At 49.6% G+C, this 25444-nt stretch overlaps 1 protein-coding gene across 15 annotated transcripts in view; it reads right to left on the bottom strand.

Annotated features, from left to right (window-relative positions):
• LOC113606922 (protocadherin gamma-C4) overlaps positions 1-25444 on the bottom strand; it is a 123444-nt gene that overhangs the window by 8355 nt on the left and 89645 nt on the right. For 9 of the 15 annotated variants that reach the window (XM_027081791.1, XM_027081796.1, XM_027081802.1 and 6 more), the window contains exon 2: positions 5932-5990. In XM_027081791.1, coding sequence (XP_026937592.1) covers positions 5932-5990 — 59 coding nt within the window. Of the gene's footprint in view, positions 1-5931; positions 5991-8913; positions 12798-12959; positions 18121-20734; positions 23319-25444 lie in introns of those variants that run through there. The other 6 variants (XM_027081793.1, XM_027081790.1, XM_027081792.1 and 3 more) reach the window with 5 other exon arrangements.

The following is a 25444-nucleotide window of genomic DNA, read 5'->3' on the forward strand; positions in this document are numbered from 1 at the left end:
AGAGAGAGAGAGAGAGAGAGAGAGAGAGAGAGAGAGAGAGAGAGAGACAGCAAATGTAGAGTTAGGGTTGGAGGAGAAAGCAGGAATGTCATTTCTCCCTCCACAGAATGGGAAGAGCTGGGATTCTGGGTTCATTTATTCAATCAATATTCATTGAGCAAGTACTGTGTGCCAGACACAGGACTAGGTGCTGGGTTTGTAGCTGTGAACATGACTGAACTAGTCTGACTTCACCATGCTCGATCTCCATGGAGAGGCTGATATTAAATAATTACACAATAATTGAATTGTAATTGTGACAAGCAAGTGCTATGGAGGCAAAGAGCAGGGGTACAGGAGAGTTCTGCCTAGTTGGGGTTAGGGAGCCAGTCAGTCCAGGCTTCCTCAAGGAAAGGACAGGGTATTTAAATCTGAAGAGGCTATCCAGGGGATCTGCAGGAGAATGCCAGCCAGACAAACGTAGGAGGAGTGATAGAAAATCAACACTGTTAACTGCTGATGTAAAAACCGATTCAGGCAAGGCTCATCAGTGAATATAAAAGCAGCGAAAGGTTGCTGCACAGTCTCATATATCACCCACAGATTACTTATTAATCACCAATATTTAAAAATATCTTTGTAACAGAGAGATCTGGGAATACCACTTTAACCCAGGGAACAAACAGACAGGAAATGATTCCCAGCAGAAAGTGTACAATGACCCCCACGCAGTATTCTTATCAGACTCTGTAAGCTGATCTCACCATGAGAAAATGATCAGCAAATCCAGACTGTGAGACATTTTGAAAGACAACTGGCCTGGACTCTTTAAAACATGTCTATGTCTTAAAAAAAACAACCCTCCAAAAGGTAAGGAGGCTGTTTTAGATTAAAGGAGATGAAAGAGAGGTAGCAAGCAAATGCAATTCGTGTTCCTTGATTGAATTCTGGAGTTAAAAGAAAAAAAATACAGGTTGAAAGGACATTTGGGGAACATTTATGAAAATCTGCTAGTAGACTGTATATTATTGCATTAATGTTAAATTCTTCAAATGTGATCATTCTTTTGTGGTTATGTACGAGAATGTTATTGTTATCAGGAGAGAGATACTGAAGTGTTTCAAATGTTATGATGTCTGCAACTCTCAAATGGTTCAGAAAAAAAAGTGTGTGAGGTGTGTGTGTGTGTGTGTGTGTGTGTGTGTGCATGTTGAGAGACAGAGAGAGAGGAGAAAGTAAATGTGCAAAAGATTAACAATTGATGAATCTAGGTTTAAAAGAGTATTTGGATGTTCATCATATGATTCTTTCAACTTTGAGAGGTTTGAAGCATTTCAGAGTAAAAAACTGAGGGGTAAAATTAAGCTAAGTAGGAGAAGGGTAGTGTTGTGAAAGCTTTCCAAGCAGAGGGAGCAATACGCCCCAGCCTCTGAGGCTGGGAGGACCTTGGTGAGTTCAAACCACTAAGAGAAAACCAGTGTGGCTGCCATAAGGCGCAGCGGTGTCAGGGCCTGGGGCTGCAGTGTACACTAAAGATTTTGGTCTCATCCTAAGAGCTCTGGGAAGCCACTGAAGTATATAAAAGGGGGGTTGTCATGATCGGATTTAAGTATTTAAAGGTCATGGTTGCTCCTATGAGAAGACTGAGCGTTGGGGGTACCTCTGGGAGGACGGGAGCCCAGTGATGGAGCCTCAGCCACCTCTGTCTCCATGAAAATCCAGGAGTCCTTACTTGCAGGCAGACTGAGCTCTCTCTGGGCCTGCCTGGGGGCGCAGGGCTGAGGCAGGTGGCCTCAGGCCGAGGTGAAGGGCCTAATGGGGAAAGAGTGGGGAGAGCAGGTAGGGGGGGTGAGCAGCAGGGAGAAGAGCTTTGGGGCTGTGGGGTAGACAACAGGGTCGGACACCAGTTTAGGATACCCTGTGGTGGTGGGTGATGGTGTTGAGGGAATAAAGGTGAGTGGAAGGGTGGGCCTGGAACCATGATGGCCTGGGCGGAAAGGATTCTTGGGAAATGATTGAAGGCTAGAGGCCAAGCACGTGGGCAGGAGATGAGTAGAGAGACAGACTTCTTTTTGAACCATTTACTCAGAACTAATTTCTGGCTGGTGGGCTGACTAAATTATATACATATTGTCTATTTCAGCCTCAGAACCACCTACAGATTAGTGTTATTATCCCTATTTCCCAGCAGATGAAACTGGGCTCAGAGAGGTTGAGAGACTTTCCCAAAATCACACAGCTGGCAACAGGCAGAACTACAACCTGTACCCACTATGTGCCAGTGCCTGTGACAGGCCCTAGGATTTAAGAGGTGATATGATTCTTGCCCTAAGAAGTTTGTATTCTAGTGTGCTGTGTGCGTGTGTGTGTGAAGGGCAGTCCCAGAGGTTGGGTTGTAAAATTATGAGTGCTTTTTCTTTTAAACTGTTTTCTCTATTTCTCATGTTTCTATAATGAGCGTGGGTTATTTTATAAGCAGAAAAAAAATAAGATGCTATTTGTTTGTTGAGTGACTGCCCAAACTGAGGGAGAGCAGGGATAGTGTCTCTCAGGGGAGGTGGAACAGAAGGGGAAATGGCAGTGTGGAGCCATCCAAGGAGAACAGTGTGGGGACCAGGGAAAGCCAAATGGAGACCCTCCTCTGGGCAGAGGCTGGGAACAGCTGCAGGGCGGGGCCTGGGGTACAGCCTGAGAAAGGAGAACTGGCTTGCTGGGCTCAGGGCTTGAGACAACAGCTGTTGGGATCAGAAGCCAAAAGGAGGACCTGAGCAGGGGGTAGCGGTGGAGAGGAGCAACACCTGGCAGGCAGGGACTTCCTTTTGTCTAGGCAATGGGACAGGGCGCTGGCTTGAACTTGAACCAGGTTTACTGAAGAACTCAACGCTAGCCCTGCTCTGAACCTGGTGTCCCAGTAGCCAAGGTAGGCCAGAGAAGCAGTGGGGAGCCAGAACCAGGCTTAGACTGAATAAGAGAAATCTCCCCTCTTCATCTTCTCACCCTCACTGACTCCTCAGAATGGCAGCAAAGAAAACCTGCATCATTCTGCTGAGCCTGAGAGGCCTCACCACAGGACCTTTGCACATGCTCTTCCCTCCACCTGGAATGCTCTTCCCTGTTTCCTTCAGCTGGTTAATCCACAGCCTCATTCCCTCCTGGATGTCCTCCTGCTCCCTGACCAGGTCAAATCCCTGTTTTATACTCTCACCACCAGGAACTGCTCTTCACAGCACTTACGGTAGCTGTAATCTTACTATTTTTTTTTGAGTAATTATTTGGTTCCTATCTGTCTCCCTCAACACACTCTAAACTCCCTAAGGCAGAGGTTATGTCTATCTTATATCTCCTACACCTAGAATACTACCTGTCCTACGGTAGGTGCTTATTAACTATTTATTGAATGAACGAAAGGGGGAAGTTATAGTTGCTGGACTGGGCCCCTAACATTTGACTTCATCTGGGCCCCTGTGCAGCTGAATCATAAATGTTTGTTCCATCCCCCTCAAGTTAACTAAGGAAGGGAGAGCCCTGCACCTTCTCCTCCATCTCCCCAAGAGCTCCCTCATGTACTTTAGGCCACCAAGTCTCTCATTTGATGAAAAGGGACTTGAGGCAGCCAGTCTAGAAGGCACGTAAGAGTCAAACGGCTAATAAGGACCTGCTGTAGAGCACAGGGAACTCTACTCAATACTGTGTAATGACCCATATGGGAAAAGAATCTAAAAAAGAATGGATATGTGAATATGTGTAACTGATTCACTTTGCTGTGCACCTGAAACTAACACAATATTGTAAATCAACTATATTCCAATAAAAATTATTTTAAAAAAAGGAGTCAACTGGTGGGGCTCTCAAGTTCAGCAGTGAATTCTGCTTCAGGGCCAGTATACGGCCTGGGGTGGCGGTGGGTAACGGGAACATGAATTGCCCTGTACTTCTCATCACCTCAGCTCAAACGGCACTTCCTCCTGGAGGTCTCCTCTATCCCCCTCCCCCATTACACTCACATGACCCTCCTCCCAGAACTTGCTATGATTTGTAACTAGAAATTTTTTTAGTGTGATTTGTTGTCAATTTTCTGTGTTCCCTGCTGGCATGGCAACCTGTAAGTGCAAGGATCGTGTCTGCTTGTTCACTCTTACAGGCCAATGTTTAGCACAGGGCCTGGCTCATAGTATATGCTCAATAAATATTTGTTGAATGAATAAATACATGAACGAATACATGAACGACCTAACGGATAAACCTGTGGGAAGGCTGGCAAGACCAGCAGGGAGAAAGGAGAAAGCTGGGGTCAAGGGAGGGGCAAGGGCAGTCCAAGCCATCTGGTTTGCTGCCTTCTAGGGGCCTGCTAGGATCTAACTGCCTTGAGACCTCGGCAGGACTCACATGCCCAGGAGCTGGAGTCTCCACCGTACACCAGGGTGTCCCGGGTTCTTGTGGCAGTGAGGGCTCAGCATCTGGGGAATGTGGGCAGCAAGTGTCCAACCAGCGAGGAGGTGGGGAAGGCAGCCCAAGCTCTGCCCTCCGTCTCCTGGGCTTCTTGGACTCCACCAGGCTCCCAGGGTCACCAGACTTCTAACAGGGAGGCCTGGCCCAGAGCTGACCCCACTCCCCTCAGACCAACTGCAGGTCTTTTGCTGAAGTCTTCCTCCCCTCCACCCCACCCCCGCCCGCTCGCCCCAGGGAGTTCCTGTCGTAGCAGGAATTCATACCAGATTGATCTGAGCAGCTGGGGCAGCCTGGATGGGAGGGTGTATGGTGGAGAGCAGAGATCAAACGCTCTGTCTGTGAGGGGCTGGGGAGGGAGAGAGCCTGGGGGGCGGGCATGTGTGTGCTGGCTTGCCCACAAGATTTAGGAAATGAGAGACAGAGAGAGGGACACAGAGTAAAAGACAGGATAAAAGAGAAAGAGAGAGAGATAAAGAAAGAGCAACAGAGAAAGAGACCCATTAAGGCAAAAAGAGACTTAGATATACAGAGAGAGACAAAGACAAAGGAGACACAGAGAGGCTGAGAACAGAGAAGAAAGGAGAAACAGTGAGAGGGAGAGAAAGAGACTGGAGACAGAAGAACACCAGGACACTAGGAAATGATGAAAGAAGGAGAGACAGAAGAGAGGTCAAGGACAGAGACAGGGAAGCAGAGACAGAGGGAAAAGGAGAAACAGAGACTGAGACTAAGGCGGAGTCACGTTTATTCATCGATTCCACATTTATTGAGCACCTAGCCATAGCAGGCGCAGCAAGAGGCACAGATCAGTGCAAGTAGACACAAATGGTAGGGACCGAGATACAGCAATAAAGAAAGAAACTGAGATCGAGACGAGAAAGAGAGGGAGAGGCAGAGATTGCAAACTAACATAGAGACTGAGCCGAGGACGGTGAGAGAGTGTCAGAGACAAAGGGCCTGCAGGCAGAGAAGGCTGCAGGCTCTCCGTCCCCAGCCCCACCGCCAGCTGCCTGACCTCCCTCCCCTCAGCCTCGGCTCTTTCCTGCCGGCTCAGGAGGAGGCTCTGGCTGCTGACAGCTCCTCCCCTCCTCCTCCTGTCCCAGATTCCTCTGCCTGAACCCCAGTCAGGACGGAGGCCAGCCAAATCTGGAGCAGGAGGATGGAGCCGGTGGATAGGTATAAAAACCTTCCTCTCCGCCCAGAGACCTCCTTGAGACCATCCTTTGCTCCCACGGAGCTCCCAAGATACAGGAGAAGGTTTGTGTGGTGGGGCGCAGGGAAGGGATGAGTGTGTGAATTGCGTTTCCAAAATAGCCAGAGTAGGAGCGTCTTCCTTCTGGGGTTTGTGTACCAGCCGCCAACGTACCCAAACCTCCCTGAAATCTGGAACTGAGGGAGGAAGCCATTTGTAGCGAATGCTGAGCCCTCCCCCCATCTCCTCCCACGTCATCACTGAGAAAAATGTCGCAGAGGAGAGGGTGGGCTGGAGAGGCAGTCACCTACCCGCTGGTGCCGGGTCTCTGGGCCTGGGAGAAACGCCAGTCCGTGTTGGGCGGGGCTTGCTGTGGAGAAAACAGAGGGAAAGGGGCTGAGTACCCAAATGGGGTAAGATGAGGGCGAGGTAGGCTCATTTTCAAAGACAAAATACACCTCAGGTCTCAGAGGTCTGAGGTAACAGAGGCAAAGAGATAAAATCACAGTTATCTGACCACAGTGAGCAAACCCAGATTCCTTTCCTAAGGAACCGGCCCCTTCCTCCCTGCCCCCAGACTCAGAACTTCTGAGCAGAGATTCAAGGGCTGAAAGCATCTTCTGTGAAACCGGGGGGAGGGGTGCAGAGAAGGGCCCCAAAAGTCGCAGAGGTTTTTACATGAGAATTCCACCGGCCCTAGAAAGAATTTCATTCAGCTCCTCAGCTGGGAACAAAGCATCCTCTGCGGCAAGATGGCTGCTGCTCTGGGTAACCCTTTTCATGCCAGGTTGTGCCTTTACACATTCAGAAGGACACCCCCTTCAGACCCCTGGCTCTCAAGGATCCCTTCCCACAGCTAAATACATTATTAATTTAGGAGTTATGCCAGACTGGGCCTTTGGATGGCAGGGCATCCAAGCCCCAGGACACCTCCCACCCCCAGAACTCTGTGCCAGACAATGGCTTTGACTAAGGAGGAGAGAACAAGGCAGCTCTGTCTGGAACAGAGAGAACTGCTGGGATGGAGCCTGGCAGAGATCAAGCTCCCACAGGCTCCAAGGAGAGCCAACGCAATCTCCAGGGCTCCCAAGGGGCAGATCTGTAGCCCTCTCCCACCTGGATGAAGGGGTGGGACTCTAGCCAGCCACTTCACTTCCAAGACCCTCCCAGCCTTTGCAGAGGGTGTATTATCCCATCACACACTCTCATGGAGCACTTGTAGAGCCATTTCCTCTCCATTCTGGGGTGCTCTGGTAATTGTCACACTCACTCCCAGGAGCAGAGAGGGAGGTGTGAGCACCTCCGATTACACTGGGGAGAAGGAAGACCCAGGGCTGCCAAATGACTCACTCTAAGTCTCACAGGTGGCAGTGATGTAAGCAGAACCCAGAAACTTAGCATCCCAGGTACAAGAGGAGTTACAAGCACCATTCCGGAGCTGCCATGGGGAAGGGCACAGGGATGTCCAGCTCTCAGTTACTATATTCTTAGACACAGCAGAATCTACATGGAGATGCAGGAACCATGACAGACTGGAGGACAGGAACTAGGCCAACTCACAACCTACATAAGGACAGCGGGTCCAAGTTTGTTCGATTAGGGATGCTCAGGAATAAGGAGCCCCAGTAGGCTTTTCTTCACGTGTTAGGCTCTAAATGGGAAAGAATGCCCCCCTTTGCCTCATCCCAGCAGACACAAACCGTCTCTCCTGTTCTCCAGTTTTACAAGTACCAAGTGATTGAAAGCACAAATTCTGGAGTTAAGACAGACCTAGATTAGATCTTTTTCGACCACTTACCCTGTGAACTTGAGCAAGTCACTTGAGCTCTGTGAAACTCAGTTATAAGAGGGAGGATTCTAGTACCTACCCAACAAGTGTGGGGAAGAGCAAAGGAGACGTTGTGGTTCTCTAAGAGGAAGTTGTAGTAAGGCTCTCTCAATTAGCTATCAGAATCACATGGGGGTGTTGTTCCAAACTCTAACTCTGATTCGAGGGGCAGGATGGGGTACGGACATATTTTGAATAAGAACTCCTGGAGTTACAGAAATGTGTGCTTTTTACCATTATAGTTTCCCCATGTATGCAAGCACCCTGCTGGCTTCTGGCAGAGAGAGGCCATGGCTTTCCAACAACCAGGGAAAGAAAGACTTGCCAGAGTGTCACTCCCAAAGCCCTGATCCTAGATCGCTGGGCACATGTGGTGACGACGGAGCCAAAAGCCTATGTCTTAGCGTCCAGAGCCCAGGTGTTCCAGGGTCCCACTTCCCACCAGAAGACAGGTCGGTGGTGCCACAGAGGGCCCAGGCGGCCTGTCCTATAGAGGTCTGTTCGCTCGTCCCAGGCTGGACCCCGCCGTCCCTTGGGCCACAGGGCAGCCTGGCCGACCCGAGCTAGGCTTCTGGGCTGGAGGCACCGCCGGCCTCCGCTCTGAGTCCTGGGCCCGGCGGGATCCGCCAGCCCGCGGGTCATAGAGTGCTGCCCGCCCCGCGCCTAGAGCGCCCAGAGTGGCTACACTGCGGGCGACTCTGGCTCGTCAGGAGGCGACCGGTCCAGGTCCGGGCGGGGGCGGGAGGCGGCTCCAGAGTCGTCAGGGGCAGGACGGTCACAACTCGGGCGCGCTCAGTCAGTACCTCTGAGGCGAGCAGCAGGGTGGGAGGGAAGCTGTGAGCGGGCTGGAACAGCCAGTGTACCTGGCAGCGAGCGGCTGGCAGTAAAAGGCGGTGTACGCGGAAGGCCAAGTGCGAGGGGGCGTGTGCGTGCGCGGGTGAGGCGCGGCGAGCCCGTGCGCGGTGCGTGGCTCGTGCGGGCCCTGAGGGCGGGCTTCTGCTCTGTCCACAGACGCGTTGGTTTGATGTGGGAATAAAGAGGGTTGGGAATAACAGCGAGGTCACAGGTCAAGGGAGTGGGGAGAAACCTAAGAAGAAACCTCAGGACCTGAGGAGCGTGCCCGCACCGGAGCCTCGGAGGCTGGCTGCAGGCGTGGATCTGTGACCGCCTCCACCCGGACCCCGGACCTGGCGGAAATCGCCAGAATGATCGCCAGACCGCAGGCTTTTCTGAATGTGGGGTCGGTGCTTTCCTGTCTCCCCCTCAACCACAATCACCATCACCTCCCCGGGCTCAGAGCCCCATCCCTGCCTCGGCCACACCTCTGGTTCCACACGATCCGTCCAAACAGTCCCGACATTCGGGCCGAGCCCGCACCAGAGGAGCGGATGCCAAGTTCAAAGTCCCTGATGCGGCTGGGCGGCTTCTCCATTGCCGCCCCCAGGGATCGCGCTGAGCCCCTCACCTGGCTCCGCTCCCGCAGCGTGTTAGAGCGGGACCGGAAGGTGTCAGGCTCCTGTGCCAGAGCTGAGGGCTGCTGGACGCTGAGGGGCCTTAGAAAAGTGAAGTCACTGCCGTCCGAGGCTGGTGAAAAGCACGTCCTGTAGCAATGGCTGTGCGAGTCTGTGGGCCGCAGCGTCACCTCCATGTACTTGAGTGTGCCGTCTGAGCTCACCTGTAGGTTGGGGCCGGACTGCTTATAGAACTCCCGGGAGGGCGAGTCCTGGCGCCCACAGCACTCACCCCCACCCCCATCCCCGTCTGCGTGCCCCCGAAGGCACTTAGCTGACAGAAAGGTGAAGGTGACTAAGGATAAGAGACTGACGGCCACAAGAGCCACAATGAGATAAAGGGTAAGGTCTGAATGCTCAGGAGGGTGTGTGAGGAAGTCGCTGGATTTGGGCATTTCCTCAGGGTCCTTATCCTCCAGAATCAGAAGCACTGTGGCTGTAGAGGAGAGTGAAGGGTCACCATTGTCCCTCACCAGGACCACCACCTGCTGGGTGTCAGGGTCATCCTCCAGTAAGGCCCGGGCTGTTCGCACCTCACCAGTGTGTGCAGACACCAGGAACAGTCCTGGGGCTGTGGACTGTGGCAACAGTGAATAGGAGAGCCAGGCATTGTGGCCTGCATCAGCATCTACGGCTGTCACCTTGGTGACGAAGGAGCCAGGAGGGGCAGAGCGAGGGAGACGCTGGGGGACTGAGAGATCCCGGCCTGGTCTGGGGTGCAGCACGGCTGGGGCATTATCATTCTGGTCCAGGACAAACACATGGAGAGATGTGTTGGCGTGCAATGGGGGAGAGCCAGCGTCTCGAACGCCCACCACGATCTGCAGCATCTGCAGCAATTCGTAGTCGAAAGTACGCTGGGCAAACACCCGCCCATCCTCAGGGTTGACATACACAAAGGAGGAGGCTGGGGCTCCCTGAATCTGATTCCCTACAATGAAGTAGGTGAGGCGAGCATTTTCCCCAGCGTCGGGATCAGAGGCAGCCACGGTGCAGAGAAGGGAGCCTGGAGGCCGGTTTTCTGGGATGTAAGCAGTGTAGAGCTGCTGGGTGAAGCAGGGTGCATTGTCGTTCACATCTGAAATGTTGAGCCTGACGGTGAGATGGGCGTGCAAGGGAGGTGAGCCCCCATCGCGGGCCAGCAGCTCAATGATATAGTGGGATGTGGCCTCACGGTCCAAAGGCTGGCTGGTTAGCAGTGAGTAGTGGTTCTCAGAAGGCTTAATCTGAAATGGCAGGCCCGAAGAGATATCAAGGCTCACTTCACCATTTCTCCCTGAGTCTCGGTCCCGCACATTAAATAATCCCACTACTATGCCCACTGGTGTGCTCTCCAGGACAGGGTTGACCAAAGAGGCCAACAGTACCTCTGGGGCGTTGTCATTCGCATCCCCCACATCCACTTGAATCACACAGTGGCCTTCCATGGCTGGCTGTCCTTGGTCACGGGCTCTTGCATGAATTTCATAGAAACTTGATTCCTCAAAGTCTATGGGACCCAACACACGGATTGCTCCACTGCTAGGGTCTAGGCCAAAGAGATTCCGCACTGCCTCAGATGTATGGTCTCCAAAAGAATAGTCTAGTTGGCCATTGGTGCCTTCATCTGGATCAGTGGCATTGAGGCGGAGCAGCAGCGTACCCACAGGCGCATTCTCTGGGAGTCCCACACGTAGAACTGAGGACTGGAAGGTTGGAGCATTATCATTGACGTCCAGCACAGTGATGGAGATAAGGGTGGTCCCCGAGCGGGGTGGGATACCCCCATCCACAGCAGTGAGCACCAGCTGATGGCTTGCCTGGGCTTCACGGTCCAGCTGCTGCTCTAGCACCAGCTCTGGGAACAGCTTCCCATCTTTTAGGGTCTTCACATTCAGAGAGAAGTGGCTACTGGGGCTCAGAGTATAGAAGCTCACGGTATTGGTACCCACGTCTGGATCCTGGGCACTATCCAGTGGGAACAGTGCCCCAAGTGCAGCTGATTCTGAGATGCGTATCTCTCGCTCAGGGGTGGCGAAGCTAGGAGAGTTGTCATTGAGATCCAGGATTTCTACCTCTACACGGATTAGTTCCAGCGGGTGTTCGGTCACCACCTGTAGTGGCAGCAGGCAGCTGGTGCTGGCTCCACACAGGCTCTCTCGGTCAATTTTCTGATTCACTGCCAGAGCACCACTCACCAAGCTCAGGGAAAAATAATGCCCACTCTCCTCAGAGCCCAACCGCAGCCGGCGGCTCAACAGATCTGTCAGCTTTAAGCCTAGATCCTGAGCAACGTTCCCCACCAGCGTCCCCGGCTCAGACTCCTCCACCACTGAGTAACGAAGCTGCCCAGACACCCAGCCCCAGGAGCACAAGGACAACATGCACAGCACTTGCCATTTCCCAGCGAGCTGCGGGGGTGTCTTGGGCCCCATGACCCAGAAGTCCCTTCCTGGACACTGACTCTGTGCTGTCCTGTCTCGAAGGCAGACCCAGGGCTTGGGATGTAGCAGCTGAAATCTCTTATGTCTCCTTCCAGCCTCTTAAAAAACTGCTCCGAGGTTTGTCTGCCTGCAGCAGTTCTTCTTAGTCACCAAATGGCGGGGGTGGGTTGGGGGGGGGAGGGGAATCGAATCTGAGTGGAGCTGGGGAGCTGGGGGAGGAGAGGCGGGCAGGAAGAGCAGATCCCCCACCTTGGCTCTGAGTCTGATTGGCCCAAAAGTCTGTGCTCCCAACCAATTATCAAGTCTCCTCAGTCCTGGAAACCTTAGGAACAGGCGCTGCAAATCTGTGTCACAGAAGCCTCCTACCTCCCCACTCATTTCATGCTGCAGGTTGATTCAGCCCCCTTGGCAGCTCAGATGGTGCTCAACAGGGAAGACAAAGTGGTACAGAACTTCTCAGTGTTCTGTCCCAGCAACTTCCTGCATGACTTCAGAAGCTCCCACTACTTTGCTTGAACCAACAAAATTTTGTCCTTCTCAGGGAGGCAAAGCCCACGTGTTAGCCCCTCCCTACCCCATCCTACCAAACACTGCCAAGGTGAGAGAAAAGATTTGTCAGGACCCTTTAGAGTCTTGCTCGGACTCTCCAGCAGTACTTCGAGGAATCTCAGTGTCAGCTGATGGCTATAAGGATTCAATTTTTCTGAGATCCCAGACTTTAGCTATGGAATGGGCATCACAGCTTGTGATAGGAGGAACATTTCTAGGACTGATCCAGGTCACCCAAGGAAGGTGACTAGAGTCTAGGCATGGCCTCTAGGCTTTATGGTTTCATCAATTCAGAAGAAACTACTTAAAGACTCCCATAGTGGCTGTCTCTATGAATTCCTCAGCAGTAAAACAGGTTTAGATATTTAGTGATTTCACTTATTGCCTTTTCCTCCCAAAGAGGTAATGTTCCCCTGCCCCAATCTGCTGAATCTAGCTCAAATCCCAGTGGGGACTTGATTGGGAGTCCTGAAGACCTGGACGAAAAGATCCCTGCTTCCACCTCGATGCCTCTCTACTCCCTGGGTTCTTTCTTCTTTTTGCTCTCTGCTATGTTTCAAGCAGAGAGTCCCTTTCACCGTGGATTAGGGAGTAGATGATGCTGTGGGGCAAAGATATTAGCTCCCCTTAACCTAGAGTTAAAGTGTTCCAGACCCCGGCCCCTCACATTCAGGAAGAGTAGAGAAAGCAGCCACCGGGGTTTAGGTGCACCTTGTGCACAAGAGCCTTCCATATGGTCCACATTCCAGTCGTGTGTTTCCACAATACCCTGCCTCTTGATCACTTACTTTCAATTCTTACTCTCAGATAAGGGCATAACCCACCTCAAGTACTAATCCGTGAAAACTCCCTGGTTAATTCACAAAACACTTCTACAGCATAGCATCCACCACATAGTTACCACTCACAGCAGTGGTGACATCACTACAGGCTCTTACAGAGAGACCAGTACTCTCTGGGACATGGCCCAGCCACACGCCTGCCTCAGAACAACCCTCAAGCATTGGCTGAGCCTGCAAAGGTCTCACCTCTAGCCCATAGAGAAGATCAGAGGGTGGGCAACTTGGGCGAACAGGTTCCCCTGCCATAGGTGCACTGGGTGACTTCACCATCATGAAGCTATCGCTCCGAGTGGGTGCAGAAGCCAAGGGTGTACAGCCATGAGAGTGGCCGCCCACATCAACAAACTTGATAGGATCATCTGACCCTAGCTGGATTCGGAGGATCCCATTGGAAGGAGGAAGCCCCTCTCTCCTTCGAGATCGGGTGAGACACGCACAGGTGCCGGCAGGAAAGCAGGTCACTCCACAGGCAGCCCCACGCAGGCACTTCGAGATTAGTGCCACGAATGAGCCAAAGGAGACAAAGCAAATCGCCACTAGAGATACAGCCAAGTACAGGGTCAAGCGGGATTCTCCTTCCCTTGGAGCTGAAGATTCTCGAAGATCAGGGACAACTGGATGAGTGTCTTCTTCCAAGGACACCAGGAGAGTAACGGAGGTAGAGAGTGGTGGGCTACCACTATCCTTTACCACAATGACCAGCTTCTGCGGCGGGAGATCAGCTGGGATGGGAACAGCCGTCCGCACCTCCCCAGCATAGCGGGAGACTGCAAACAGGCTGGGATCTGGGGCCTCCAGGAGCTGATACGAAACCCAAGCATTGTAACCCGAATCCAAGTCCACAGCGGTCACCTTTGTAACTAGGTGTCCAGCACCAACTGATGGAGGCAGTGCTTGTGGACATAAGGAACCAGGTCGGGCTCTAGGGCGGAGCACAGCTGGCGCATTGTCATTGAGGTCCAGTACAAATAGACGAACTGTCACGGTGCTACTAAGGGGTGGGTTGCCCCGATCCCGGGCCTGCACCTCAAACTGCAGTGTCTGTGTTTGCTCATAGTCAAAGGATCGAGTAGCATGAACAGCTCCCGTCTGGGGGTTCAGAGAGATGAAGGAGGAAGCTGACACATCTCGATTTCTGGGCTCTAGGAGAGAGTAGGAGATAAGGGCATTCAAGCCAGAGTCTGGATCAGAGGCTGCAAGGGAGCAAAGCAGGTCCCCTGGGCGATTGTTCTCTGGAACAAATACTTCATGTGACCTCTGAAAGAAAGAGGGTGGGTTATCATTCACATCTGAAATATTGAGGAAAATGGTCCTGTGGGTACTCAGAGGAGGGCTCCCAGCATCAGAAGCAGTGACCATGATATCATAGCTGGATTTGGCCTCTCGGTCCAAGGGTCCAGCAGTCACCAGGGAGAACTGGTTCTTGAAGGCGGACTTGAGGGCAAAGGGCAAATGGTCAGGAATACGGAGGCTCACATCTCCATTTGAACCTGAGTCGGGGTCCTGCACACTGATGAGCGCCACCACGGTGCCAGGTTCTGCGCTCTCAGGGAGAGTCCCAAGCTCTGAGGTCACTGTGATGTGGGGGGCGTTGTCATTTACATCCAGGAGATCCACCCGAAGGCTGCAATGTTGCTCCATGGCTGGAGAACCCCCATCTCGAGCCCGAACATCAAATTCATAGTAATTCTCGCTCTCAAAGTCTAGGGGCCCCTGAAGAGTAAGCTTTCCATTAGTGGGGTGCAGGCTAAAGAGATTTCTCACACGATCAGGGGTGTGACCACTGAAAGAAAAGGTGACGTTACCACTGGGACCCAGGTCTGGGTCAGAGGCATTGAGCTGGATGAGTAGCATGCCGGCTGGCGCGCTCTCCAAAACGCTAATCCTGTAGCTGGATTGCTGGAAGGCTGGGGCGTTGTCATTCACGTCCAGCACTGACACCCGGAGCTCCGCTGTGCCAGATCTCGGGGGGTTCCCTCCATCCACAGCAGTCAGCACTAGGCGGTAGTCTGATTGCTTTTCCCGATCCAAAGGCTTCTCCAGGAGCAGCTCTGGGACCAGGCTGCCGTCGCTGCGCTTCTTGACATCCAGTGCAAAGTGTTCATTGGAGCTTAGTCTGTAGCTGCTGATGGAGTTGCTCCCCACATCTGCATCCTGAGCCTTTTCCAAGGGGAAACGCTGTCCTGGAGGAGCTGCCTCCCCAATTTCCAAGTCCAGCTGCTGCCGAGGAAATCGGGGGGCGTGATCATTCACATCCACGATTTCTACCTCTGCTCGGTACATTTCCAAAGGCCCTTCTGTTACAAACTCCAGGGGCACGATGCAGCTGGCACTGAGCCCACACAGTGCCTCTCGATCGATTGGATTCTTGATGAGCAGGGCACCGCTGTCCAAATCCACACGGAAGTGTCTTTGGTTCACCTCTCCAGCGACCTGCAGCCTGCGAGCTGCTAAGCTCTCTGCATCCAGCAGGAAATCTTGGGCGACATTCCCTACAAAAGTCCCTTCCTGTGACTCCTCTGGGACCGGGTATCGGATCTGCCCACAAACGTAACCCAGGTGGCAAAAAAGGAACAAAAGGGTAGTCCCCCGGCAGATTTCTACCCAGCTTCTCACCTTGCGGAGCATTGCTGCCGCCCACTAGTTCTCTATCTGGTCCTGAGAAGCCGAAGAAGCCGACCCGCCCCGAACGGCCACAGCAGCTGGAGACACCTATCTCCCTTTCCCCGCGCCAGCTCTGGCGCGGCTGGGCCGGCGCCGCAAGGGTTACGCGCCGTTTTTTTTGCTGGTGGCGGGGTAGATTTGTCTGCCTTCCTCCACCCGATTGGCAGACAGAGGCTCCTGGGCTCAGCCAATAGGCTAAGCAGAGAACGTCCCAATAGCAGCAGGGTAAATGCGTCGCAGCATTGGAAAAAGGAAAGAAAAAACAAAAAACAACCCACCTATCTTTTTGCCTTCCTCCTGTTCAACAGCATTTCCTCCCCCCCTCACGGGTTATTACCTCTATGGAGAGGCAGACAACATACACGGTTTTTTTTTTTTCTAACACACCAATTCCCAGCCCACACCACCCCGCCCCTTTTCGGTGGGGGAAAACAGCGACAGCCTGAGCCCTAGCAACCTGCAGCCCAGAGAGTGAGTAGCCATTTGAGACTGGTCACTTTGTTCAAGCCAATGTTGTCATCCACCAATATTCTAAATGAGTGGCTTCTGCCTCGGTCTGATTGTATTAGAGCAACAGCTACTTAGAAGCACTGCCTTATACTAAAAACTCTGCCCCTCTGCAGATTATTCAGAAATATATCCATCTCTTTGCAGAAGAGGCTTACACATTAAGGTAGCCTATTAAATTTATGCAGTACACATTTTTGTTGTAACAGAAGGCGCAGCAGAAACCAAACCTCTCTTATTCAGATACCCACTGGTGGTACACTAAATTGCCATTCATCGATTTCAAGGACAGTATGGAAGGAGGTGAAGGCGGGGGGAGGAAACCGGGAGAGAGAGATGTTCCAAATCAGTAAAGAATCAGTTTGTCTGGGAGACGCTAAGGACTACATCTCACTTCCTGGTAGAATGCTAATGTTCACAGATTTAATAGCTTCCGTGAATGATTGAGATCTGCTACCAAAAGCACAGTGCCTACAAATCTCCTTTATTTGACACCACTGTATGCTTGATATGTTGTTAATTACCAACAGTGACTGTTTCAAAAGAGCAAGTTTTTCACTTAGCCCTAGGGGGCCTTTTGGCAAGGGAGACTTGATCTCACCCCACCCCTACCCTGATCCAGACCCTCCCTGGAGCCTGGCTACCACCTTGCACAAATGCAGAAACATCATTCAATTCACACTGTAGTTACCTGCAAACTGTAGTTCAAGTCGCAAACACACCAGAGCACAAAGAGAAAAATCCAGCCTGATTTGGACATGAGATTTTTTAAATTCATCTGAATCCTCACCTAGGCTACCAAAACCAGTGGCAAAACCTGAGGTTATCCTCCCCAGGTGTTTTCCCAAGCCCCTGATCCTCAAGAATATCCTTTTGATGGTGAGGCCAGCAACCAACACTCTGCTCTCAAAGGGAGGTATCTGCTTTCTGTGTTCTTTTACTCCCAAACACCTAAACCTCCTCCCATGGGAATGACGGAGATGTCAATCAATCTGACCCATCAGGTGGTTATGCCAGGATTCACTATCTCAGTGGAATGACACCATTAGCCACCCACGCTGGGTCAGTCACAATGGAGAGGAGTAAGGAGGGTCATCCTTGACTCATTCCTCTCCCTCATTCCCTTTATCATGACAATGAATGAGTGCTGATAATTTCACTACAGTTACCTCCATCTATACTGTCACTGTGCTGGTTCAAGCATTTATCAATCTTCTCAAATCCTATAATAGCCTTCTAATTTTTTTTTTTTGTCTACAGTCCCAATATCCCCAATCCATTTCATTTGTGGCTGCCAGAATAATCTTTCCAAAACAAACAAAAAACCCTAATGACATCACATTTATGTCTCTTCAAAATTCTGCAATGATTATCATGGATATAGAATAAAATAAAAACTCCTTGGCATGGCACAAAGGTAACTCAAGATTTAACTCCTGCCTAATTGCTTCACTTTATCTCCTGCAAAGATTGTTTTACAAACACACTTTAAGCTTCAGCAATAATGAAAAATCATAATCCTTCTGCATGGAATCTCCTGCAAGGGTCCCTCTCTACCCCCTTTTCCCCTTTATTATCTGACAAACTACTACTCAACCTTTTGTTCTCAGATCAAGCATCATCACCTCTATGAAGTCTCCCTGATTTCCCCAGGCTTAGGTGTTTCTTTTCCTTTGCTCTCATTGCTTCTTGTATTATACAGATCTCCATTATCGTTTTTGTGGGTGTGTGTGCGTGTCTGTCTCCTACAGTACCCTGCGTACCATAGCGGCAGGGACTGTGTCTTTTTATCTTTTAAAGTGTCTGGTACATAGGGATGTTCAATAAATGGTGAAATGATAATATCACTAATTATTAGTTCAACAAATATCTACTGAATACTTGTACTTTATATGAGTACTTTATATTAAGTATACATTTTATATGCATTACTTTTCACTCTTACACAATTTTGGAAGATTTTATAGATGAAAACACTGAAGATCAGAAAGGTTAGGAGACTTGTGTAAAGCTCAACTAGTAACTGCAGTACTAGGATCTCCCTACTGCCACCTCTGGTCTCTCTAGAAAGAAATAAAGCCTTTCTATAACATCTTTCTTTTTTTTTTTTTTAACATCTTTCTTTTTTTAAATGTATTTATTTTATTTTTGGCTGCACTGGGTCTTTGTTGCTGCGCACGGGCTTTCTCTAGTTGCGGCGAGCGGGGGCTACTCTTCATTGCGGTGTGTGGGCTTCTCATTGCAGTGGCTTCTCTTGTTGCAGAGCACAGGCTCTAGGCACACCGGCTTCGGCAGTTGTGGCACATGGGCTCTAGAGCGCAGGCTCAGTAGTTGTGGCGCACGGGCTTAGCTGCTCCACGGCATGTGGGATCTTCCTGGACCAGTGCTTGAACTCATGTCCCCTGCATTGGCAGGCGGATTCTTAACCACTGCGCCACCAGGGAAGCCCCTCTTTCTATAACATCTTAAATCATTTTTCTACCAGTTTGTCATCCCTGTAACCATAAACTCGTCCTTTACTGATGCCTTTAATATCAAAGAACTAGACCTCTTATAGGTCTCAATCCCTTTTATTTGCAAGTTCACAGCAAAACAAACAGGCATACAATCTATATTACTAGAACTGGAAGATCATAAAGCCTAAATCCTACACATCCTAGACTTGACCTTTTTATGCCAGGTATGTGATTCTCCCCTCTCTAGATTTTTAAAACACCTTTATTGAGCTATATAAATAATATATACTTATATATATATATATAAGTATATATTATTATATATAATTCATCCATTACACCATATGATTCATCCCTTTAAAATGTACAATTGAATGGTTTTTAGTATATTCACATATACTAAAATGATGCAACCATCACCATAGTATAGTTATAGAAAAAAATTTTCATTCCCAAAAGAAATCCATTCCCAAAAGAATGGATTTCTAGGCTAGAAATCCATTGCCTAGCTCTAGATTTTTAAAGAAATAGTTGCCCAGGTGCCAGTCGCTGAGGAAGATTTTTTCTTCAGATGACTGAAATATCTTATGTCTTCCTTACAGTGCTCTCCTAGAGCTATTCTATATAATATTTTAAGGTTGGGAAATAACATCACAGAATTCTTTAAAGTTCAGTTTGGCCCAGTAAGGCTGGCTGCTGGTTCTGTGAACACCAGAATAACACTTTGCTTCAAAAACATGCTAATTGATAGACTGGCAGGTCCTAGGGCAATGCTTTGCAAAATCGTCTTCACATTGAGATCACTTGGGGACCTTCAAAAACTACTGATGCCTGTGTCCCATCTCAAGAGATTATGCTTTAGTCCATCTGGGATGTGGCCTGGGCTTCAGAATTTTTAAAAGGTCCCTAGGTAATTCTGGCGTGCAACCAAGTTTGAGAACATTGTCCATGGGAAAATGCCAGTTGTTTTCCGGTCTGACCAGAAAAGCAGCAGCTGCTTCTCTCTGGCTTTCATCCTTCCTTAGCCTTTCCATCTATGCCTCTACTTTGTCATCTTTGACTGTCTCCAGGTTTGTTCAATTTCTAAAGTGTGTTTAATTAAGATTTGGAGTGGGTTAAGAACTAATAAAAAAATATTAGTCACAGCTAAGAATTTTTTTTAACACCTTTGATATTCTAGGCACTGTGCATATATTATATCATGAACTAATGTTATAAAACCCTTGTTACTCCCTTTTTGCATATGAAAAAGGGTCTAGAAAAGAGATTAACTTGGCCACGGACTCATAGATGGTAAGTGTCTAACTGCCAAACCCAAGGCTTGATAGCAATAATACACTTATTAGTAACAAAGTAACAGTTGTTCTCCCACAAATGGAAGTGTGTTTAATTTCACTCCAAAACAAAGACCTGCACACCATCCTGAATAAATGAAAGCTTTATCTTTTTCTCAGGATATGAATTTACCTACCTTTCACACTGTGTATACCCAAGAAAAATGATGAAAGGATAGGAAATGACACTTTGGGCAAGAAGAACTTTCATTTTGTACTTTACGTTCTTCCAGATTGTCTGGATTTATCTTCGAAATAAATGATTACTTTTACTTTTATAATGAATGGTGGTTACCTTTGGATTTGGAGAATATAATTAGTTTTAATTTTTTCTTATACTTTTACATATTTGCCAAATTTTCTATAACGCACATGTATCACCATAACAAAAAATTTTTTGTGAGTAATGTCCACATAATTTCAGCACTGTGCTTGAAATAAAATTAAAAGGACCCTAGAATTTTATTTCTTTCATAGAAAGTCATCTGAGAATGAGGTACAGGATCTGTGTAGTCAAAGGAAAATTATCAGCAAACCATTAGCTTTAATGCAGATGTGGCAATCATTTGAAAGCTGGACAGATGAGGTAGTTTTTATATTCCTAGCAGCTGCCACTGGTTAGAGGTATTCACCAGCTTGTACTCAATGCAAATGACACCAAGCTAAGCTCTTGAGTGCTGAGACGGTGAGTTATAGCTTAATAGCCCTTTAGCAGGATTGGTTAGTTGCTATGGCAAGTGAGTACTGAGGGTGTGAATTGTGTCCACAGATAAGTCAATTAACTCCACACTGTGTGGGACCACAAACCACACTCTAGCTGGGCCATCCCCCTCCCCCAAAGGCACGACGTTTGATCTGGGAAAGGCCAAGTGAAAATGCGGAGGCATCATTAGGAAAACATCTTGATCACAGAAAATAAAGGTGGCTACATACTTTCCTGAAACTGATGCAGGAATCGAAAAGCATTAATATCATTCCAGGATGACTTGCTAACCCTTACCTGTCCGGGAGGGGAGCTCTCTGCACCCAACACTTGCCTATAGAACACTGGATCAAGGCTCCGCAGAGTGTTCTGGCGGCTGGCCAGTGGGCTGGCGGCACCTGGTTTCTTCAGCAGCGGGTCGCTGCGTCTCGAGTCAGTGGTGAGGTACACCTGATGGTAAAGGTGTGGAGGCAACAGGCCTCCCCGCACGGCGTCCGCGTGCAGAGAAGGCCCTGGTGTTCGGTACAGGGAGCTCACGGGAGCTCGGTATAGGTCCCTGGACTGCTTCCATTTGTAAACTTTGAATACGATCACTCCCAATACTGTGACTGCGAACCCCACGGAGACCAGGATTAAAGAGAGAAGTAGATAAAAGGTGAGATTTTTATTCTGCTCCCTGGGGGCAGAGCCGGAGGGGAACTCAGCTCGGGCTTCAGGAGATTCCTCGATTACTGACACGGTCAGGGTCGCGGTGGTGGACAGCGACGGCTCCCCATTGTCTTTGATCAAGACCGTGAGAGTCTGCCTGGGCGAATCTGTATCCTGGACTGGGCGGGCAGTGCTGACTTGACCCGTGTGAAGTCCCACAGCAAAAAGGCTCTGGTTGGGGGCTCCCAAGAGGCTGTAGGAGAGCCAGGCGTTGTGCCCTGAATCCGGGTCCCAGCCTACCACACGCGTGACCACGTGGCCTGCAGACGTACCTCGAGGCAGCATCTCCACCGAGCTCTGGCCAGGCCGGGGGTATAGGACCTGGGGGGCATTGTCATTGCGATCAGTGACAAATATGTTCACGCTGATATTGGTGGCCAGGACAGGAGTGCCCCCATCGCTGATATGAGCTGTTAATTCGAACGCCCGCCGATCCTCATGGTCCAGGGGCACTAAGGATGACACGACGCCACTGTCACGATTTATCGTGAAATAGCGACCCACTAGCCCTATTTCAGCTCCTTGCTCCAGGAGAAAGAAGGAAAGGCGAGCATTCTGCGGGGCGTCAGGGTCCCAGACACTTAGGTTTAGTATTGGAACACCGGGGAGGTTATTTTCCTCAACGTAAACATCGTAGGAAGACTGGGAAGATTGTGGAGGGTTGTCGTTGATGTCGGACACTTGCACCTGCACTGTCGTGAGGGCTGAGAGGGAAGGGGTTCCCGCGTCTCGAGCCGTGATGCTGAGGTTGTATTCTGGCACAGTCTCCCGATCCAGGGCTGCGCTGGTTTTCAAAGTAAAGTAATTCTTGAGGGAAGATGTAAGGCTAAAAGGGAGACCTGGTGGAACCTCGCAAGTCACCAGCCCGTTCTCCCCAGCATCCAGATCGGTAACACTGAGCAAAGCAATGACAGTTCCTAGGGGTGCATCCTCAGGGACTGGGCTGTACACGGAGGTGACTGTGATCTCCGGGGCATTGTCATTTACATCCACAACCTCTACCAAAACTTTACAATGTGCTCCCTCAGGACTGGCGCCCTTGTCTTTGGCCTGTATGTAAATCTCATGGAGTTTGGCGTCTTCGAAGTCCAGTCGACCCTTGACGGTCAGCACCCCAGTTACAAGGTCTAAGGAGAATAGTTCCCGCACGCCAGCGCGGTTGTGGCTGCCGAAGGAGTAAATGATTTCGCCGTTGGGGCCTTCATCCAGATCCGTTGCATGGACTTGCACGACGCGAGTGCCGCGGGGTGCATCCTCCAGGACGCGCGCCCGGTACAAGGACTGGTTGAAGGTGGGCGCATTGTCATTCGCGTCCAGCACGACGATTCGAATAGGAAGGCTGGCCGAGCGAGCCGGAGTTCCTCCGTCCAACGCTGTCAGCACCAGCTGGAGATTTGGTTCTCGCTCCCGGTCCAGGGCGCGCTCCAGCACCAGCTCCGCGTACTTGGTGCTATCTTCCCGCGTCTGCACGCGAAGCGCAAAGTACTCATTTCGGCTCAGCTCATAGGTTTGTAAAGAGTTGCTTCCCACATCTGGATCGTGCGCGCTCTCGAGCGGAAAGCGCGTCCCCGGCGCCACAGCCTCGCTAATCTCCAATTTCATTTCCCGGGTAGGAAAAGAGGGATTGTTGTCGTTGATATCCTGAATCACCACTTCCGCGCTGAACAGCTCTAGCGGCCTCTCCACTACCAACTCCAGAGTTATGGTGCAGGAGGGCAGCGTCCCACATAGCTCCTCTCGATCCAGGCGGTCGTTCACGAACATCTCTCCCGTCTCCCAGTTCACCTCAAAGAATCTTCGGCTAGCTCCGGACACCACCCGGAGCCTGCGGGCTGACAGGCTGCCGAGATCCAAGCCAAGGTCCCTAACCACGTTTCCCACCGCGAAACCCTTCTCTCTTTCCTCCAGGATCTCATAGCGAATGACGGCGGCGGAAGCCTTATGCAAGGCACCAAGAAGAAGCAAAACTCCCACCACACTCCCAGTGCTTACCAGTCCACTTCTCCAGGCCTCTGGGACCATCTCACTCAAAGACAGTTCCTCTTAGCGGGGTCCAGATTGGCCCGGCTTCTTTCCTGAGAAACTTTCAGCGGGTTAACGCTCGGGCGCTGGGCTCCGAGTCGGACATGGCTTTCTGGATGCCGTTGATTTGCTCGCCGGCTATTCAGTCTCTGCCTCATCCCGCGGCGCCAAGAGGGGACGGGCCGGGGCCAGATCTCCAGCTTCTTCATTGGCCGACAGCGGCACGCAGAGTCCCAGCCAATAACTGCACGAAAAATGCGCCAGCGCCGGGCTCACTGAGCGGGACCAGCGCTAGCGCCAGGAGCTTCTTTCCTTTGGCTTCCTTCCAGAGTTTACAGCCAGAGCTCCTTGGCAGTATCCGCGCATCGGAAACACACCTTAGCTGTAAAGCTAACTGCAGGGTGATGGAGATGGCCTTTCTGCGAGTCTTCAAGCCGAACTAGGGCCTATTAAACACCTCAACCGCTGACTTTAACACTTCAACCCCCAAAAAGGGGGTTCAAACCAAACCGAAAACGACACAACGTTATCTGGTTTGTTGGAGGACTAGGTACAACTTACCTAGCTGGACCATATTGTGGCGAGGCATTTAGCATTTCTGTGGAGGTGTTGATAATTTCAGTTGTATCTTTACCAACTGAGACTGTAGAACTACGGGTCACTTCCTCAGTAGAGAAAATCTACAGGAGCTACCAGCTGTTTGGTTTAACTTTGTTTTATGAAATTTAAAAGTACAATTCAGATTTCTTTTTAAATCGGATGTTGTTGCTTAGCTCTTATTTCTTAACAACCAGGGAGCAATGTGAAATTTCTATGCTGTTTGTCCCAACAAGCATAACCTCAATCAGAGAGCATCTCTAAAGTTTCCCTTTACTTGATCAATTTGTTTCTCAAGATCATATGGCATACCACAAAGAGAAGTTGCATTGCTAATAAAGGATAATACCCCCTCTTCACTCCTCTTCCCCACTCCCCAAAAAAAAACGTAAAAGAAAAAGAAAAAAGACCAGGTTTTATTTACCACCTGGGGCCTTTATAAAATGATTGGGATATCAGAAATACAAAGCCTTTAGCCACAGAATAAAGAGCCTGAAGTTTTCTGCATTTAGGATTGTAGTCAAACAAAATAGTAATGATTAGGATAATGAATAAGAGAGTCAGCGATGATATAAGTTAGAACTGAGTTGTACATCCTTAGACAAGAAACTACCCTCTAAGGGTTCCTGAGTTCCTATCTTATTAAATGAATAAGGCAGATAAAATCCTGGCACATAGTAAGTCTTAATTAATGATGCACATCACCCCATTAGATACTAGATGTAAAGAACCTCATACTATTTCTGTACGCTTATCTTGGACACCACTTTGGTTGCATATAGTCCTTTCTGAATTTTAACTGAACCCTGAGGAAGGGTGGTAGGCAGAGAGGTTAGATAGGTATATAGGAAGTATATATAGGATATTTATTGAAGAGATGAAAAGCCGTATTTGACCTGTCTCTCTATGTCCTCAATACTTTCTCTCTTAAAACCTCCAGTTTTAAATACTCAAATTTGACAACTGTCCATACCACCAAGAAGGCTGATAAGTATTAGAAAATTAGAATATAGAATTTAGAACATATATAGTAGCCCAGCCACTTGCTACTCAGTGTGAGCCAAGGACCAATGGCATGGGCATCACCTGGGAGCTGTTAGAAATGCAGAAATGCCCCACTCCAGACCTACTGAATCAGAATTTGCATTTTAACAAAAAGCCAGGGTGATTTGAATGTAAAGTTTGAGAAGCACTGATCTAGTAGGTTTTTCAGATATACCAATTTATCAATCATTTTTTTCCCTATTCACCATCACTTAATTGACATTCTGGTTTTCAAAAACTAGCTTTTAAAAGCTGAAGTAGTTTTCCCTTTAACAATAAGGCCCATAGTTTTCCTAAGACCTCTTCATAAGCCAGCAGAACCCTCCTTGGATCCATTGTTTACAGTAGCAAGAGTGATCTTAAAATTTTAATTGAATCAGAAGATTCTCCAGCTCAAAACTTCTCAGCAGCATCTCACTCACTACTCTTGAAATAAAATACCAAATCCTTTGCATAGTATCCAAGTTCTCAAGCCTTCCCCTTCTCTCAATATGTTATTACACTGCTTTCAGTGTGGTCCGTCAACCAAGCTCTTCATGCTTTTTTTTTTTTTTTTTTTTTTTTTTTTTTTTTTGGGGGCCTCTCTTTTTTTTGTGCTTTCTCCCTTTGGGCGGCCGGCTCTTCTGTGGCGTTGCT

This window comes from Aethalodelphis obliquidens, unplaced genomic scaffold (assembly GCF_003676395.1).
Source record: "Aethalodelphis obliquidens isolate GAN/ISIS:26980383/991018 unplaced genomic scaffold, ASM367639v1 scaffold45, whole genome shotgun sequence".
Lineage (NCBI taxonomy): Eukaryota > Metazoa > Chordata > Mammalia > Artiodactyla > Delphinidae > Aethalodelphis > Aethalodelphis obliquidens.